Source organism: Taudactylus pleione, unplaced genomic scaffold, assembly GCF_031769625.1.
Source record: "Taudactylus pleione unplaced genomic scaffold, aTauple2 ptg000442l, whole genome shotgun sequence".
NCBI lineage: Eukaryota > Metazoa > Chordata > Amphibia > Anura > Myobatrachidae > Taudactylus > Taudactylus pleione.
This window is the reverse complement of record NW_028284844.1, coordinates 510,544-526,114: the sequence shown is the minus strand read 5'-3', so window position 1 is coordinate 526,114 and position 15,571 is coordinate 510,544. Positions and strand designations below refer to the sequence as shown.

At 43.0% G+C, this 15,571-nt stretch overlaps 1 protein-coding gene across 1 annotated transcript in view; it reads left to right on the top strand.

The window, feature by feature from the left end:
- LOC148505683 (uncharacterized) overlaps window positions 1-15,571 on the top strand; it is a 71,001-nt gene that overhangs the window by 15,140 nt on the left and 40,290 nt on the right. Inside the window, exon 6 of the mRNA XM_088447811.1 lies at window positions 3,799-3,869. Within this exon, the coding sequence (XP_088303937.1) occupies window positions 3,799-3,869 (71 nt within the window). The remainder of the gene's footprint in view (window positions 1-3,798; window positions 3,870-15,571) is intronic.

Sequence of the window (15,571 nt, the reverse complement as noted above, 5' to 3'; positions counted from 1 at the left end):
TTTTTATTTCTTTTACATATGTAGTGTGAATATATATTGAGTAAATAAATATGGCACCCCCCTTCTAAAGTGTAACCTGCACTCATAGCCTGGCTGGTTACAGGTAATCTGGGGATGTATAGTGTAACCTGCACTCATAGCCTGGCTGGTTACAGGTAATCTGGGGATGTATAGTGTAACTTGCACTCATAGCCTGGCTGGTTACAGGTAATCTGGGGATGTAAAGTGTAACCTGCACTCATAGCCTGGCTGGTTACAGGTAATCTGGGGATGTATAGTGTAACTTGCACTCATAGCCTGGCTGGTTACAGATAATCTGGGGATGTATAGTGTAACTTGCACTCATAGCCTGGCTGGTTACAGATAATCTGGGGATGTAAAGTGTAACCTGCACTCATAGTCTGGCTGGTTACAGGTAATCTGGGGATGTATAGTGTAACCTGCACTCATAGCCTGGCTGGTTACAGATAATCTGGGGATGTAAAGTGTAACCTGCACTCATAGCCTGGCTGGTTACAGGTAATCCGGGGATGTATAGTGTAACTTGCACTCATAGCCTGGCTGGTTACAGATAATCTGGGGATGTATAGTGTAACTTGCACTCATAGCCTGGCTGGTTACAGATAATCTGGGGATGTATAGTGTAATTTGCACTCATAGCCTGGCTGGTTACAGGTAATCTGGGGATGTATAGTGTAACCTGCACTCATAGCCTGGCTGGTTACAGGTAATCTGGGGATGTAAAGTGTAACCTGCACTCATAGCCTGGCTGGTTACAGATAATCTGGGGATTATAGTGTAACCTGCACTCATAGCCTGGCTGGTTACAGGTAATCCGGGGATGAATAGTGTAACCTGCACTCATAGCCTGGCTGGTTACAGGTAATCCGGGGATGAATAGTGTAACCTGCACTCATAGCCTGGCTGGTTACAGATAATCTGGGGATGTATAGTGTAACCTGCACTCATAGCCTGGCTGGTTACAGGTAATCTGGGGATGTATAGTGTAACCTGCACTCATAGCCTGGCTGGTTACAGATAATCTGGGGATTATAGTGTAACCTGCACTCATAGCCTGGCTGGTTACAGATAATCTGGGGATTATAGTGTAACCTGCACTCATAGCCTGGCTGGTTACAGGTAATCTGGGGATGTAAAGTGTAACCTGCACTCATAGCCTGGCTGGTTACAGGTAATCTGGGGATGTATAGTGTAACCTGCACTCATAGCCTGGCTGGTTACAGGTAATCCGGGGATGAATAGTGTAACCTGAACTCATACCCTGGCTGGTTAAAGGTAATCTGGAGATGTATAGTGTAACCTGCACTCATAGCCTGGCAGGTTACAGATAATCTGGGGATGTATAGTGTAACTTGCACTCATAGCCTGGCTGGTTACAGATAATCTGGGGATGTATAGTGTAATTTGCACTCATAGCCTGGCTGGTTACAGGTAATCTGGGGATGTATAGTGTAACCTGCACTCATAGCCTGGCTGGTTACAGGTAATCTGGGGATGTAAAGTGTAACCTGCACTCATAGCCTGGCTGGTTACAGATAATCTGGGGATTATAGTGTAACCTGCACTCATAGCCTGGCTGGTTACAGGTAATCCGGGGATGAATAGTGTAACCTGCACTCATAGCCTGGCTGGTTACAGGTAATCTGGGGATGTATAGTGTAACCTGCACTCATAGCCTGGCTGGTTACAGATAATCTGGGGATTATAGTGTAACCTGCACTCATAGCCTGGCTGGTTACAGGTAATCTGGGGATGTAAAATGTAACCTGCACTCATAGCCTGGCTGGTTACAGGTAATCTGGGGATTAAAGTGTAACCTGCACTCATAGCCTGGCTGGTTACAGGTAATCTGGGGATGTATAGTGTAATCTGCACTCATAGCCTGGCTGGTTACAGGTAACCTGGGGATGTATAGTGTAACCTGCACTCATAGCCTGGCTGGTTACAGATAATCTGGGGATGTAAAGTGTAACCTGCACTCATAGCCTGGCTGGTTACAGATAATCTGGGGATGTAAAGTGTAACCTGCACTCATAGCCTGGCTGGTTACAGATAATATGGGGATGTAAAGTGTAACCTGCACTCATAGCCTGGTTGGTTACAGGTAACCTGGGGATGTAAAGTGTAACCTGCACTCATAGCCTGGCTGGTTACAGGTAATCTGGGGATGTAAAGTGTAACCTGCACTCATAGCCTGGTTGGTTACAGATAATCTGGGGATGTATAGTGTAACCTGCATTCATAGCCTGGCTGGTTACAGGTAATCTGGGGATGTATAGTGTAACCTGCACTCATAGCCTGGCTGGTTACAGGTAATCTGGGGATGTAAACCATAAGGCACAGGACTGAAAGGGAATCTGGCACAGAAAAGAAATTGCCTCTTTAAATGTCGTGGTCCGCCAGCGCAATTTATCTGAAAGTCTAAACACCATGTAGTTTTACTGCGCATGCGGAAATTTCCACCTGAGATCTCCATTTCAAGCCCATAATGTTTTTCTCACTGTATAATTTGAGTGGCAAAAAATAATTACATCTTTGTCTGCTCCTTGGGTTCTGCTTCTTTTTTTTTTTTTTTGGGGGGGGGGGTCGTATTTAATTAATTTAGTTTTTTTTTCCGCCCAGGGGGATGTACCTGCCTTGTTTAGATTGCTTTGGATACTAGGGCCCTCATTCAGAGGCGGTCGGAGGATACAAGCGGTCGCTCAGAAACTGGGCGGCCGCTTGCATCCTGACCGGCCGCCTCTGTTTCGGTCGTTAGGCTGTGGGTTTACACCCACAGCTCTAACGACCGCTAGGGTGATGGTCGCGATGGTCATCGGGGCTTACGACGAGATCCTAGGGTAGGGTCTCACTTGTCGTAAGCCCCGGAGATCTTCTGGCTCTGTCAGACCCGGAAGCTCTCCACTGACATCACATGTCAGTGGGGCCTTCCCCAAACGGCAGGCGTTCCCATGGGAACGCCTCCATTTGGGCTGCCACCCCCCCCGGCCCGCCTTCCAAACGGGGCGAGCTGTCAATCAACATCGACAGCTCGCCCCCTGTGGAAAGAGACCCGCCACGACCGGCGCTGTCGGTCGTAGCGGGTCTCACGCATGCGCACCAAGGAGCCGGCTCCCTCGTGCGCATGCGCACTGGACAAACATCGAGGCGGCCGTGCGGTCGTAGACCGTACGGCCGCCTCTGAATGAAGCCCCATGTGACATTTTTTGCATGAAAATATTTTTCTAATTAATACACCATATTACTTTTATATCTCCAGCAGTGATTCCCAACCTGGGTCCTCAAAGCACATTAAAGGCACACATCCACTAGACGATTAAATTGAGCGATTGAACAATAACAATATCGTTCAATTATTGTTTGAAAATTGTTTGCACATCGTTTTAAAAAATGTCTAAAACGAGCAGCGTTGTGCACTCCCGCTGGTCATCTATCATCGGGCAAATATGTAGTACAACCTGACGATAACGTCAGGTTCCGAATGTTTGCAGATGATTGATGTGCCTATACTGAACTCAAGTATGGTTATCCTTAAAACCTGCACTGCAGTGTGCCTTGAGGACCGTGGTTGGGAAACACTGTTCTATACCCTTAGTTGGTCTTTCTTTTATTTGTTTTATTTTTTGATACATGATGTGTAATGTATTATTGCTCTGATAAATAAAATAAATGTTAAAAAAAAATAATAATTACATAAACTTGAGATTGATTTTGTAATTAGATCTTAATTTTTAAATCGCACTGTGAGTCTTATGTGTCTTCTACTTGTTATTTTAGGGCTCCTGTATCTGTGTGTGACTAATTACGTTTCCTGTTCAGAAGACAGGGACTTTCTTAAACGTGTTCTGGTAAATTGATTGGTTATTATTAGATTTCCACTTTTCTATTACTTTCATTTCTGCAAAGTTTAGCAGGTTGTAGTGAATACACTGCACAACAATGAAAATGTTTCCGATGTGAAATAGTTACTTCTAATTGATGTCAGCATGCAAAGAATGAATGTGACATTTAAAACTCTCAGTTAGCTCTGAGTTCCGAGATATAGCCCATTTATGACGATGTAGGGGTATTCCTAGTGAGGTGGGCAGAATGGAGAGAATCTTACCAGCAATCTGCGTTCCGCGCAGAGGGGGCGGGGCCTAATGACCCAATTAAATGAATCAGTTATTTGTCCCCTCCCCTATTCAAATATATGCGATTCACGGGATTACCCACACATGGTAACTGTGGTGCACTGAGTGACCAGCATAGTGAGCGATTCCACCAAGACATTTCAGCAATGGAACAAAGATATCAGGGTAGGTGATCACTACTATAGGACAGTGACAAGAGATGCCCCAGAAGAGGAGGACAAGCGACAAGCAAGGAGAAAGCACCCCCATGAATAGGCCACTATATTACATTGTACTTTCCTATGCTGTATGTTTGTTTCCTATGCTGTATGTTTGTTTCGTATGCTGTATGTTTGTTTCGTATGCTGTATGTTTGTTTCGTATGCTGTATGTTTGTTTCCTATGCTGTATGTTTGTTTCGTATGCTGTATGTTTGTTTCGTATGCTGTATGTTTGTTTCCTATGCTGTATGTTTGTTTCGTATGCTGTATGTTTGTTTCGTATGCTGTATGTTTGTTTCCTATGCTGTATGTTTGTTTCCTATGCTGTATGTTTGTTTCGTATGCTGTATGTTTGTTTCGTATGCTGTATGTTTGTTTCGTATGCTGTATGTTTGTTTCGATTTGTGTTCTTATTTGTGATTGATTGAATTAAAACAAGTGTTATTTATTTTCTATCAAGAAAATATCAGATTATTTTGAAATAGCTTTTCACTATGACTATATTACTAATGTACATACAGAATAGTGCAAGTAGTGTAGCTCAATAAATAGAGCTAGTAAAAACATTCTGAAATCATTTTAGTTTTTCTTGACCTCAAATTAGTAATGTATGACTATTAGTAATGTATGACTATTAGTAATGTATGACTATTAGTGATGTATGACTATTAGTGATGTATGACTATTAGTAATGTATGACTATTAGTAATGTATGACTATTAGTGATGTATGACTATTAGTGATGTATGACTATTAGTGATGTATGACTATTAGTACTGTATGACTATTAGTAATGTATGACTATTAGTAATGTATGACTATTAGTGATGTATGACTATTAGTGATGTATGACTATTAGTGATGTATGACTATTAGTGATGTATGACTATTAGTGATGTATGACTATTAGTGATGTACGACTATTAGTGATGTACGACTATTAGTGATGTACGACTATTAGTGATGTACGACTATTAGTGATGTACGACTATTAGTGATGTACGACTATTAGTGATGTACGACTATTAGTGATGTATGACTATTAGTAATGTATGACTATTAGTAATGTATGACTATGACATTAGTAATGTATGACTATTAGTGATGTATGACTATTAGTGATGTATGACTATTAGTGATGTATGACTATTAGTGATGTATGACTATTAGTACTGTATGACTATTAGTAATGTATGACTATTAGTAATGTATGACTATTAGTGATGTATGACTATTAGTGATGTATGACTATTAGTGATGTATGACTATTAGTGATGTATGACTATTAGTGATGTATGACTATGACTATTAGTGATGTATGACTATTAGTGATGTATGACTATTAGTAATGTATGACTATTAGTGATGTATGACTATTAGTAATGTATGACTATTAGTAATGTATGACTATTAGTGATGTATGACTATTAGTGATGTATGACTATTAGTGATGTATGACTATTAGTGATGTATGACTATTAGTACTGTATGACTATTAGTAATGTATGACTATTAGTAATGTATGACTATTAGTGATGTATGACTATTAGTGATGTATGACTATTAGTGATGTATGACTATGACTATTAGTGATGTATGACTATTAGTGATGTATGACTATTAGTAATGTATGACTATTAGTGATGTATGACTATTAGTAATGTATGACTATTAGTGATGTATGACTATTAGTAATGTATGACTATTAGTGATGTATGACTATTAGTGATGTATGACTATTAGTAATGTATGACTATTAGTAATGTATGACTATTAGTGATGTATGACTATTAGTGATGTATGACTATTAGTGATGTATGACTATTAGTAATGTATGACTATTAGTAATGTATGACTATTAGTAATGTATGACTATTAGTGGTATGACTATTAGTACTGTATGACTATTAGTAATGTATGACTATTAGTGATGTATGACTATTAGTGATGTATGACTATTAGTGATGTATGACTATTAGTGATGTATGACTATTAGTACTGTATGACTATTAGTGATGTATGACTATTAGTACTGTATGACTATTAGTAATGTATGACTATTAGTAATGTATGACTATTAGTAATGTATGACTATTAGTGATGTATGACTATTAGTGATGTATGACTATTAGTGATGTATGACTATTAGTAATGTAGGACTATTAGTGATGTATGACTATTAGTGATGTAAGACTATTAGTAATGTATGACTATTAGTAATGTAAGACTATTAGTAATGTAGGGCTATTAGTAATGTATGACTATTAGTAATGTATGACTATTAGTAATGTATGACTATTAGTGATGTATGACTATTAGTAATGTATGACTATTAGTGATGTATGACTATTAGTGATGTATGACTATTAGTGATGTATGACTATTAGTGATGTATGACTATTAGTACTGTATGACTATTAGTAATGTATGACTATTAGTAATGTATGACTATTAGTAATGTATGACTATTAGTGATGTATGACTATTAGTGATGTATGACTATTAGTGATGTAGGACTATTAGTGATGTATGACTATTAGTGATGTAAGACTATTAGTAATGTATGACTATTAGTAATGTAAGACTATTAGTAATGTAGGGCTATTAGTAATGTATGGCTATTAGTAATGTATGACTATTAGTAATGTATGACTATTAGTGATGTATGACTATTAGTAATGTATGACTATTAGTGATGTATGACTATTAGTGATGTATGACTATTAGTGATGTAAGGTTATTAGTGATGTATGACTATTAGTAATGTAGGACTATTAGTGATGTAGGACTATTAGTAATGTAGGACTATTAGTAATGTATGACTATTAGTGATGTATGACTATTAGTGATGTATGACTATTAGTGATGTATGACTATTAGTAATGTATGACTATTAGTGATGTATGACTATTAGTAATGTATGACTATTAGTAATGTATGACTATTAGTGATGTATGACTATTAGTGATGTATGACTATTAGTGATGTATGACTATTAGTACTGTATGACTATTAGTGATGTATGACTATTAGTGATGTATGACTATTAGTGATGTATGACTATTAGTAATGTATGACTATTAGTAATGTATGACTATTAGTGATGTATGACTATTAGTGATGTGTGACTATTAGTGATGTGTGACTATTAGTAATGTATGACTATTAGTAATGTATGACTATTAGTGATGTATGACTATTAGTGATGTATGACTATTAGTGATGTATGACTATTAGTAATGTATGACTATTAGTGATGTATGACTATTAGTGATGTATGACTATTAGTGATGTATGACTATTAGTGATGTGTGACTATTAGTGATGTATGACTATTAGTAATGTATGACTATTAGTAATGTATGACTATTAGTGATGTATGACTATTAGTAATGTATGACTATTAGTAATGTATGACTATTAGTGATGTATGACTATTAGTGATGTATGACTATTAGTGATGTATGACTATTAGTGATGTATGACTATTAGTAATGTATGACTATTAGTGATGTATGACTATTAGTGATGTATGACTATTAGTGATGTATGACTATTAGTACTGTATGACTATTAGTAATGTATGACTATTAGTAATGTATGACTATTAGTAATGTATGACTATTAGTGATGTATGACTATTAGTACTGTATGACTATTAGTAATGTATGACTATTAGTAATGTATGACTATTAGTGATGTATGACTATTAGTGATGTATGACTATTAGTGATGTATGACTATTAGTGATGTATGACTATTAGTGATGTATGACTATTAGTGATGTATGACTATTAGTGATGTATGACTATTAGTAATGTATGACTATTAGTAATGTATGACTATTTTTAGAAAGGAAATAAATTAAAAGTATGAATTTGTTGTACAGTGATATCAAAGCAAAACAAACCAAGTGCTGAGCTCCTAAAAGATGATTTAGTGAGATTATTCGGTGTTAATAAACGCTCTATTTATTAAAGGGCTAACATCTGTTATGACATTAGATATTACCCCGTTTCCTCTAGATTGTCAGGTAGCACCCGGGATTATGTTCACGCGCCCATCCCTGGCGCGACCTGGCTGAGACCCCTGTCAGACAGGCGGCCCGACCCGGTACTAGTGCTGGGTCGATGATGCCATCGGCATCACGTGATGAGCTGACGCTTGGCGATGATCGCAGGTTGCGTAGGGGTCGCATCGACCCAGGTTACCCGTTCACACTGCATTCAACCCTTCTCGTGACCAAGGTTGAAATGCTGGGTCACTCCACCTGGCTTATTTCAACCCTGCCCGTAATTCGGGTTGCTGTGCTCTCACGTGCAAAAACCCGGGTTATTGGAGCTAGTGGATAAGGGGTATAAGCAAGATTAAGATTGTCTAAGCAAATGTCCCAGATGACGTCTACCAATATGTGCTGTATGAGCTATGATCACTTATATTCCTTAATTACTAGGAGGGCACCAACCAGGTGCAATATCTTTTGGCCGATCCAGGTAATGCATATAGCCAAATTAACATCGATATTTTGCCTCTGTACATTATACATCATTGGTTAGATATTGAATGTGGGATAAAGCACCTGTATATAAGAAGAATTTAGAAGAACTAGGCTTTAATGATGGGCTTCCTTATTAATAAAAGCAATGGATGGATACTATTATAAATAAACATAACAAATTGGGCTTGTTCACTTTGGGGAAAAAAGGTGCCTTGAGGGGATCTAAATAATGTCTATGTTTAAATAAAATAAAATGCAATACAAGCACTTGCCTGACAAACATATCCAGGAGGGTGTGATACGGCATGCCAGCGTTTCCGGACGCCACCTGTCAAAAGACCGACAATGGCATCCCAATCGTCAGCATGTAAGTACACCAACCGTCCCTCCTTCACCCCCAAACCCTAATCCTCCCTTCCTGAACCCCGTTAGTGCCTAAACCTAACCCTTCCCCTTAGTGCCTAAACCTCCCCCCTTAGTGCCTATACCGTGGTGCCTAAACCTAACCCCCCCTATCCGCAGCCTAGCCCTATCCTCCAGCGCCTAGCCCTAACACCACCACCCCCCCACCACCACCCCCCCGGTGCCTAAAACTAAACGCCTGCCACCCCAATGCGGAGTAAAAAAAAATACTTGCCCACTCTTTTGGGATGCCGGCCGTCAGGATACAGGCGTTGGCATCTCAGACCATCTCTGGATTCCGACGCCGGTCTTTTGGCCGTAGTTCAGGCCTCGGAAATTCGACGCCCGGCACCCTGAAGGACTGCAAATTAACTACATCCCATCCAGGATGGCACAGGTGCAAGAATATATCTACTGAGAAAAATTAGCCACTGTGAGACCAGGAGTTCCCAACCACGGTCCTCAAGGTACACTAACAGCCCTGGTTTCAAGATAGCCATACTTGAGCACAGGTCTCTTAATTAGTACCTCAGTTATTTTGATTTTTTCTTCAGGGTCCATAGGCTCCACTGGGAGACCTTGGGGTGTAGGAGATGGATCTGGAATCCGGGCACCACGCAGTTAAAATCTTTCAGCTCCCAGGATGCACTGGTCCACTCGGTGACCCGCGCGGTAGCAGTCATACCTCCGAGCTCAGGGGATAGACCAAAGGTGCTGAGTGTTAACACAGGCTCTAGCCACCGCGATCCACTAGCCCACCAGGGACAATTGGTGTGGGAACCAGCGTCCCGGGGGTTTAATAATCAGCAAGGGGAGACAGCTTCCCCATTATAGCGGCACCTCAGCTCAGGGCGCCTTTCCTCTGACGTCTGGCTTCTCTGAGCTGTTCTCCAGCCACGCTCCCTCTGAGGTCTCCGGCGGCCATTTTCTTCAGTGGTTCAGTCGCTGCTCTCAGGACAACGTGTGGTTCGGACCCCCTACATATCTCACTGGGGTCAGCGTATGTAGCGCTATAGCCTACCAGACACTGAGACTGTAATGCCAATTTGCAGTGTGATTTCTGCATTGTATGTGACTTATGCTAGCGCTGCCTGTCTGTGTCTTTTTTTCCTGTCAGCATATATCTATACCCTTTCTCTATTTCTGCCCTAATACAGGTGTAGTTTAGGTGATTCCTATACTTCACCTACTGTATATAAAAAAGTAAAATTTGTGAGGTCTATCACATACTGTTGTGTGCTTCACTGTGCCATATTTAGGCAGTGGGCTCCTGCAGCTTACCCAATCATCAGACAAGACCAGTGTATTGCTCTCCTACTAGTAGCCTAAATACTCGTGGTTGCATTGTACCCAGTGCCATATTGTAGCTCATATTACTTTGGAGATATGTCTGACAAGGGTAACGAGCACACTTACGCCCCCATTCAGCTATCTTGCAGATTATGTACTGCAGGTTTAAGTGAGGAGGATTTGGTTTGTGATGGGTTATGTGTGAGGTGTTATAATCCTCCATGCACCTCAAACCCCCCAACACCAGTACAGGAGCCCCCTTGGACTGCTTTTTCTCAATACAGCCGGGACCTAGCGGTCCCGGCTGTATTTCGCCCCATGGGGTTACCTCAGCAGGGACTACCACAGATTATGCAGACTCCTCCTGTACCACGGCAGACTGTCATTCCCTCACAGGGACTTCCACAGGTTATACCTCCTCCATGGGTAGATGTTTTCTCTACTTCAGTGCAGAGCCTTGCGGCTTCTTCTACTGCCCTTCAGATCATGTTGTAGGGTGAGGAACCCCTAAAGCCAGCTAATCGTCCTGTGTTGTCATCTCAGTCCACACAGCTCTCAGAGTCTGAGATGTCATCTGACGACGGAGAGATTGCTGATACCTCTAACCCCGAATCCCCTCAGCAAGAGGCGGGAAACAAGGTCAAATATTAATATTCCTGCCTTGGGGCGTGCTGTCAGGTCCATATTGGTAATAGAGGATGACGAGCCAGCCCCTCAATTTAAACAGGTAAAGGTGACTTTGATAGTATTCCCTCTTTGGCTGCTGCCTGGCAATCGCCTGGTAAGAGGTATCAACCTCTAAAGCGTCTGGCCTCATGTTACCCATTTCCTGAGGCTCACTGTAAAAAACGGGAATCTCCCCCTGCGGTGGATTCCCACGTTACACGTTTAATTAAAAGCGCTACATTACCTATGCCTTCCATTTCTTCGTTAAAAGATCCTACAGATATGAAAGTGGAAACTTGCCTGAAATCCATATACTCTCTTTCAGGAGCTGTTGCCCTAGAGGTGCTTAGCCACCACCAGCAACTGACAATTGCTTTTCTACAGGCGCACGGGTGTTTAATCAATTGGAAAAAGTCCTCCCTGATCCCCTCACAGAGGATGATGCATCTTGAAGCCCTTCTGGATTCTCAACAGCAGAGAATCTTTCTGACTTCAGAAAAGATCTCGACATTACAACTATGAGTTCGCAGATGCCTCCACAGTGTCCACCTTTGACATGGTGGAATATGCTCAGTTTCATTCCAGGCCTCTGCGGGGGCTGATCCTCTCTAGGTGGAACGGATTACCCCACCGGATCAAAAGCTCAGACAGTGGTGCTCCGGGAAGTGCGTCTGTCTTGGTGGCTACTGACTTCTCATCTAACCAAGGGTCGCACCTTTTGGATCCCGGACTGGGTACTCCTAACAACGGACTCCAGTCTCCGGGGCTGAGGCGCAGTGACTGGTCCGCACTCTTTTCAGGGCCGTTGGACAGCAGTTGAAGCAACCCTTCCAATCAACGTATTGGAACTTCTGGCTGTATACAGGGCCCTCAAGCTGGCCAAGCACATACTTCGCGGAAAACCCATGCAGGTTCAGTCCGACAACGCCACCAATGTGGCTTACATCAACCATCAAGGAGGTACTCAAAGTCGGGCAGCAATGACAGAAGTGTCACACATTCTGACATAGGCAGAGTGTCACCTCCTGGCTATTTCGGCAGTATTCATTCCGGGAGTTCTCAATTGGAAAGCGGACTTCCTCAGCCGTCACAACATGCATCCAGGGGAATGGTCTCTTCATCAAGAGGTCTTTCAACACCTAGTGGACAAATAGGGCCTCCCAGAGGTGGACCTCATGGCCTCCTGACACAATCACAAACTGCCAGTGTACGGGTTCAGAACAAGTGATGCTGAGGCTACCTTGGTGGACGCACTGTCAGTGAAGATGACCTTCCAGTTTGCATATCTGTTTCCTCCAGTCTCCCTTCTTCCTCCAGTTCTTCGGAAGTTCAAACAAGACGGAGGCACGGTCCTGCTGGTGGCTCCAGCTTGGCCCAGACATCATTGGTACTCAGATCTTCAAAGTCTCTCCATCGCCACTCCATTCCTGTTGCCTCAACGTCCGGACCTGTTGTCTCAGGTTTCTTGTCTGTACCCGGTCCTTCAGGAACGCCTCCGTTTGTCCAGCCACTCCCCCTGCACGCCTACAAAACGGGGCGAGCTGTCAATCACAATCGACAGCCGCCCCGTCTTGTAGCGAGTCCCGCGGCGAGTGAAAATTCACTCGCTACGGGGCTTGCACACTGCCCGGCCATCGACCCGCTTGCGAATGCTATGCACTCGCGAGCGGGTCTGAATCAGGCCCAAAAGACGACCCCTGACAGCATCGCAGATCTCTAACAATCGGACATGTGCGCAAAACGTCAGGTTTGCGTACAAAACTGAATTAGGTCCTAGATACAGTATGACTAATTCTCATTCAGATTAGATGGGAGGTCCACATTAATCTTCATTGAATCGGTTGTTCAGCCACTTGTAGTGCTAGCTCAGATCACAAATGTACATACTTGTAATGGAGAAACCTTGGGTGGGAGATCTGTCTCAGCTGTATAAATGAGCCATAAACAAATAATGATCTAGTAACGTTATGAAGGCTCAGTTATTCAAAACTAATATGATTAGCAATGAGCAGCAAAGCTTTCCTACCACTTTGCAGAGGCTGTCATCCCTGCACAGTGGCAGTGCCTGTGGGCTGCTATCACCCGGGGACACTGTGCAGAGACAAGTTGTCATGGCTACAGACACTTAGGACTCCTGAGGAGAGACAGGCTTAATAGGCAGTACAAACTGAGGTGGTTTAAGGAATGACCTTCTCATGAAATAGCACTAGCACGAAATATTAAAGGTCAACAGGATTTATTCAAGGACAAAAACTGTGTTGCAAAGTTCAAAATATTCAAACATAAAGTCCAAACAAGATAAAGTTCATAACATAACGACAGGCGGGGGTGAGACCCATGAAAAACTGAAGTCCAAACAGCACAAAGTTCATAGAACACAATGGGCAGGTGCGGGGTTGAGCCCGGAGACGTGGCCAGAGTCCGGTATACGGTTGAGCCCCAAGATGTGACTGAGATCCGGCATGAGGTTGAGCTTCGAGATGTGACTGATATCTGGTATGGGGTTGAGCCCCAAGATGTGACTGATATCTGGTATGGGGTTGAGCCCCAAGATGTGACTGAGATCTGGTATGGGGCTGAGCCCCAAGATGTGACTGAGATCCGGTATGAGGTAGAGCTTCGACGTGACTAAGATCCGGTATGAGGTTGAGCTTCGATGTGACTGAGATCCGGTATGAGGTTGAGCCCCAAGATGTGATCCGGTATGGGGTTGAGTCCCAAGATGTGACTGAGATCCGGTATGGGGTTGAGCCCCAAGATGTGACTGAGATCCGGTATGAGGTTGAGCTTCGATGTGACTGAGATCCGGTATGAGGTTGAGCCCCAAGATGTGACTGAGATCCGGTATGGGGTTGAGCCCCAAGATGTGACAGAGATCCGGTATGGGGTTGAGCCCCAAGATGTGACTAAGATCCAGTATGGGGTTGAACCCCAAGATGTGACTGAGATCCGGTATGGGGTTGAGCTTTTATGATGCAGTTTACAACTGTTGCTTGAGATGAACGCAGTAGTGAGACCAAGAATCAGTAGCAGAGCTGGGCTAATAGTGCAGCGGAGAACTAGTAGCAGAGCTGGGCTCTGTAGTGCAGCTGAGAACCAGTAGCAGAGCTGGGCTTTGTAGTGCAGCTGAGAACCGGTAGCAGAGCTAGGCTTTGTAGTGCAGCTGAGAACCGGTAGCAGAGCTGGGTTCTGTAGTGCAACTGAGAACCGGTAGCAGAGCTGGGCTTTGCAGTGCAGCTGAGAACCGACAGCATAGCTGAGCTTTGGAGTGCAGCGGAGAGCCAGTAGCAGACCTGGGCTCTGTAGTGCAGCTGAGAACCAGTAGCAGAGCTGAGCCAGGAAAAAGCACAAGCGTTGGAGGGACCACAGCATACACCAGGCACAGCGAGGATCTGGCAGGAGTCCAAAGGAAAACCTGAAGGTAACGTTGCACAGACAACAATGCCCAGTTAGTGACAGACTTTTATACCAGATGCATGTAATCCATTGGAGGTTCAGAACATGTGATTCAGAAAGAAACCTGGTTTGGGAGACCAAGTAATCACAGAAACCCAGAAAGCTGGCGATGCCTATGGAATAGAAGATCATTTTAACTCTCTGCATACTCCATGCGACGAAGGCCAGTAGCCCGGAAGGATACTCCAGCGACTACAGCGGAAACTCGGCAAGTGTAGGTTATCTTTATAAAAAGACACAGTTCGAGTCCTGACACAAGTTACAGCCTCATATCTACCCCGCTTCTCCCTTCACACATAGGGAAGGCGGGGAGCAAGGAGATGGCCGCTTCTGCCCCTGGACAGAGGGAGGGGGAGCAGGGAGATGGCCGCTTCTGCCCCTGGACAGAGGGAGGGGGAGCAGGGAGATGGCCGCTTGTGCACCCAGACATAGAAAGGGGGAGCAGAGAAATGGCCGCTTCTGCCCTCGGACATAGGAATGGGGAAGGGGGGTGCAGAGAGATGTATGCTGTGCTAAAAGTTTGTGTATTCACTATTCACACATAGTGAATACATAAACATATATAAATTATGATAATCAACAATCCACCCATTAACTGAATGTTTGTAAGTTGCACAGAATGTCAGTTATGTGGGTTCCAGCGTTCCAACCCATTCAGTGATCACCCGCTTCCTGTCACACTCTGGTCTCATACGAGCAGCGTGTTATTTAAGAGAGATCATCACCAGACCAAGGCAGACATCGTAGGACGCATCCTATTGGCTGGCCTGTATTTTCTAGCATTTTATTTACTGGAGAAATTTATATTGATTGTATTTTCTGTATTTATAATCAGCCATCAGTCATAAGATCGTTCTCACTTTTGCTACCATATTTGAGAAGACTGTTATGGTTCCAGTGGTTGG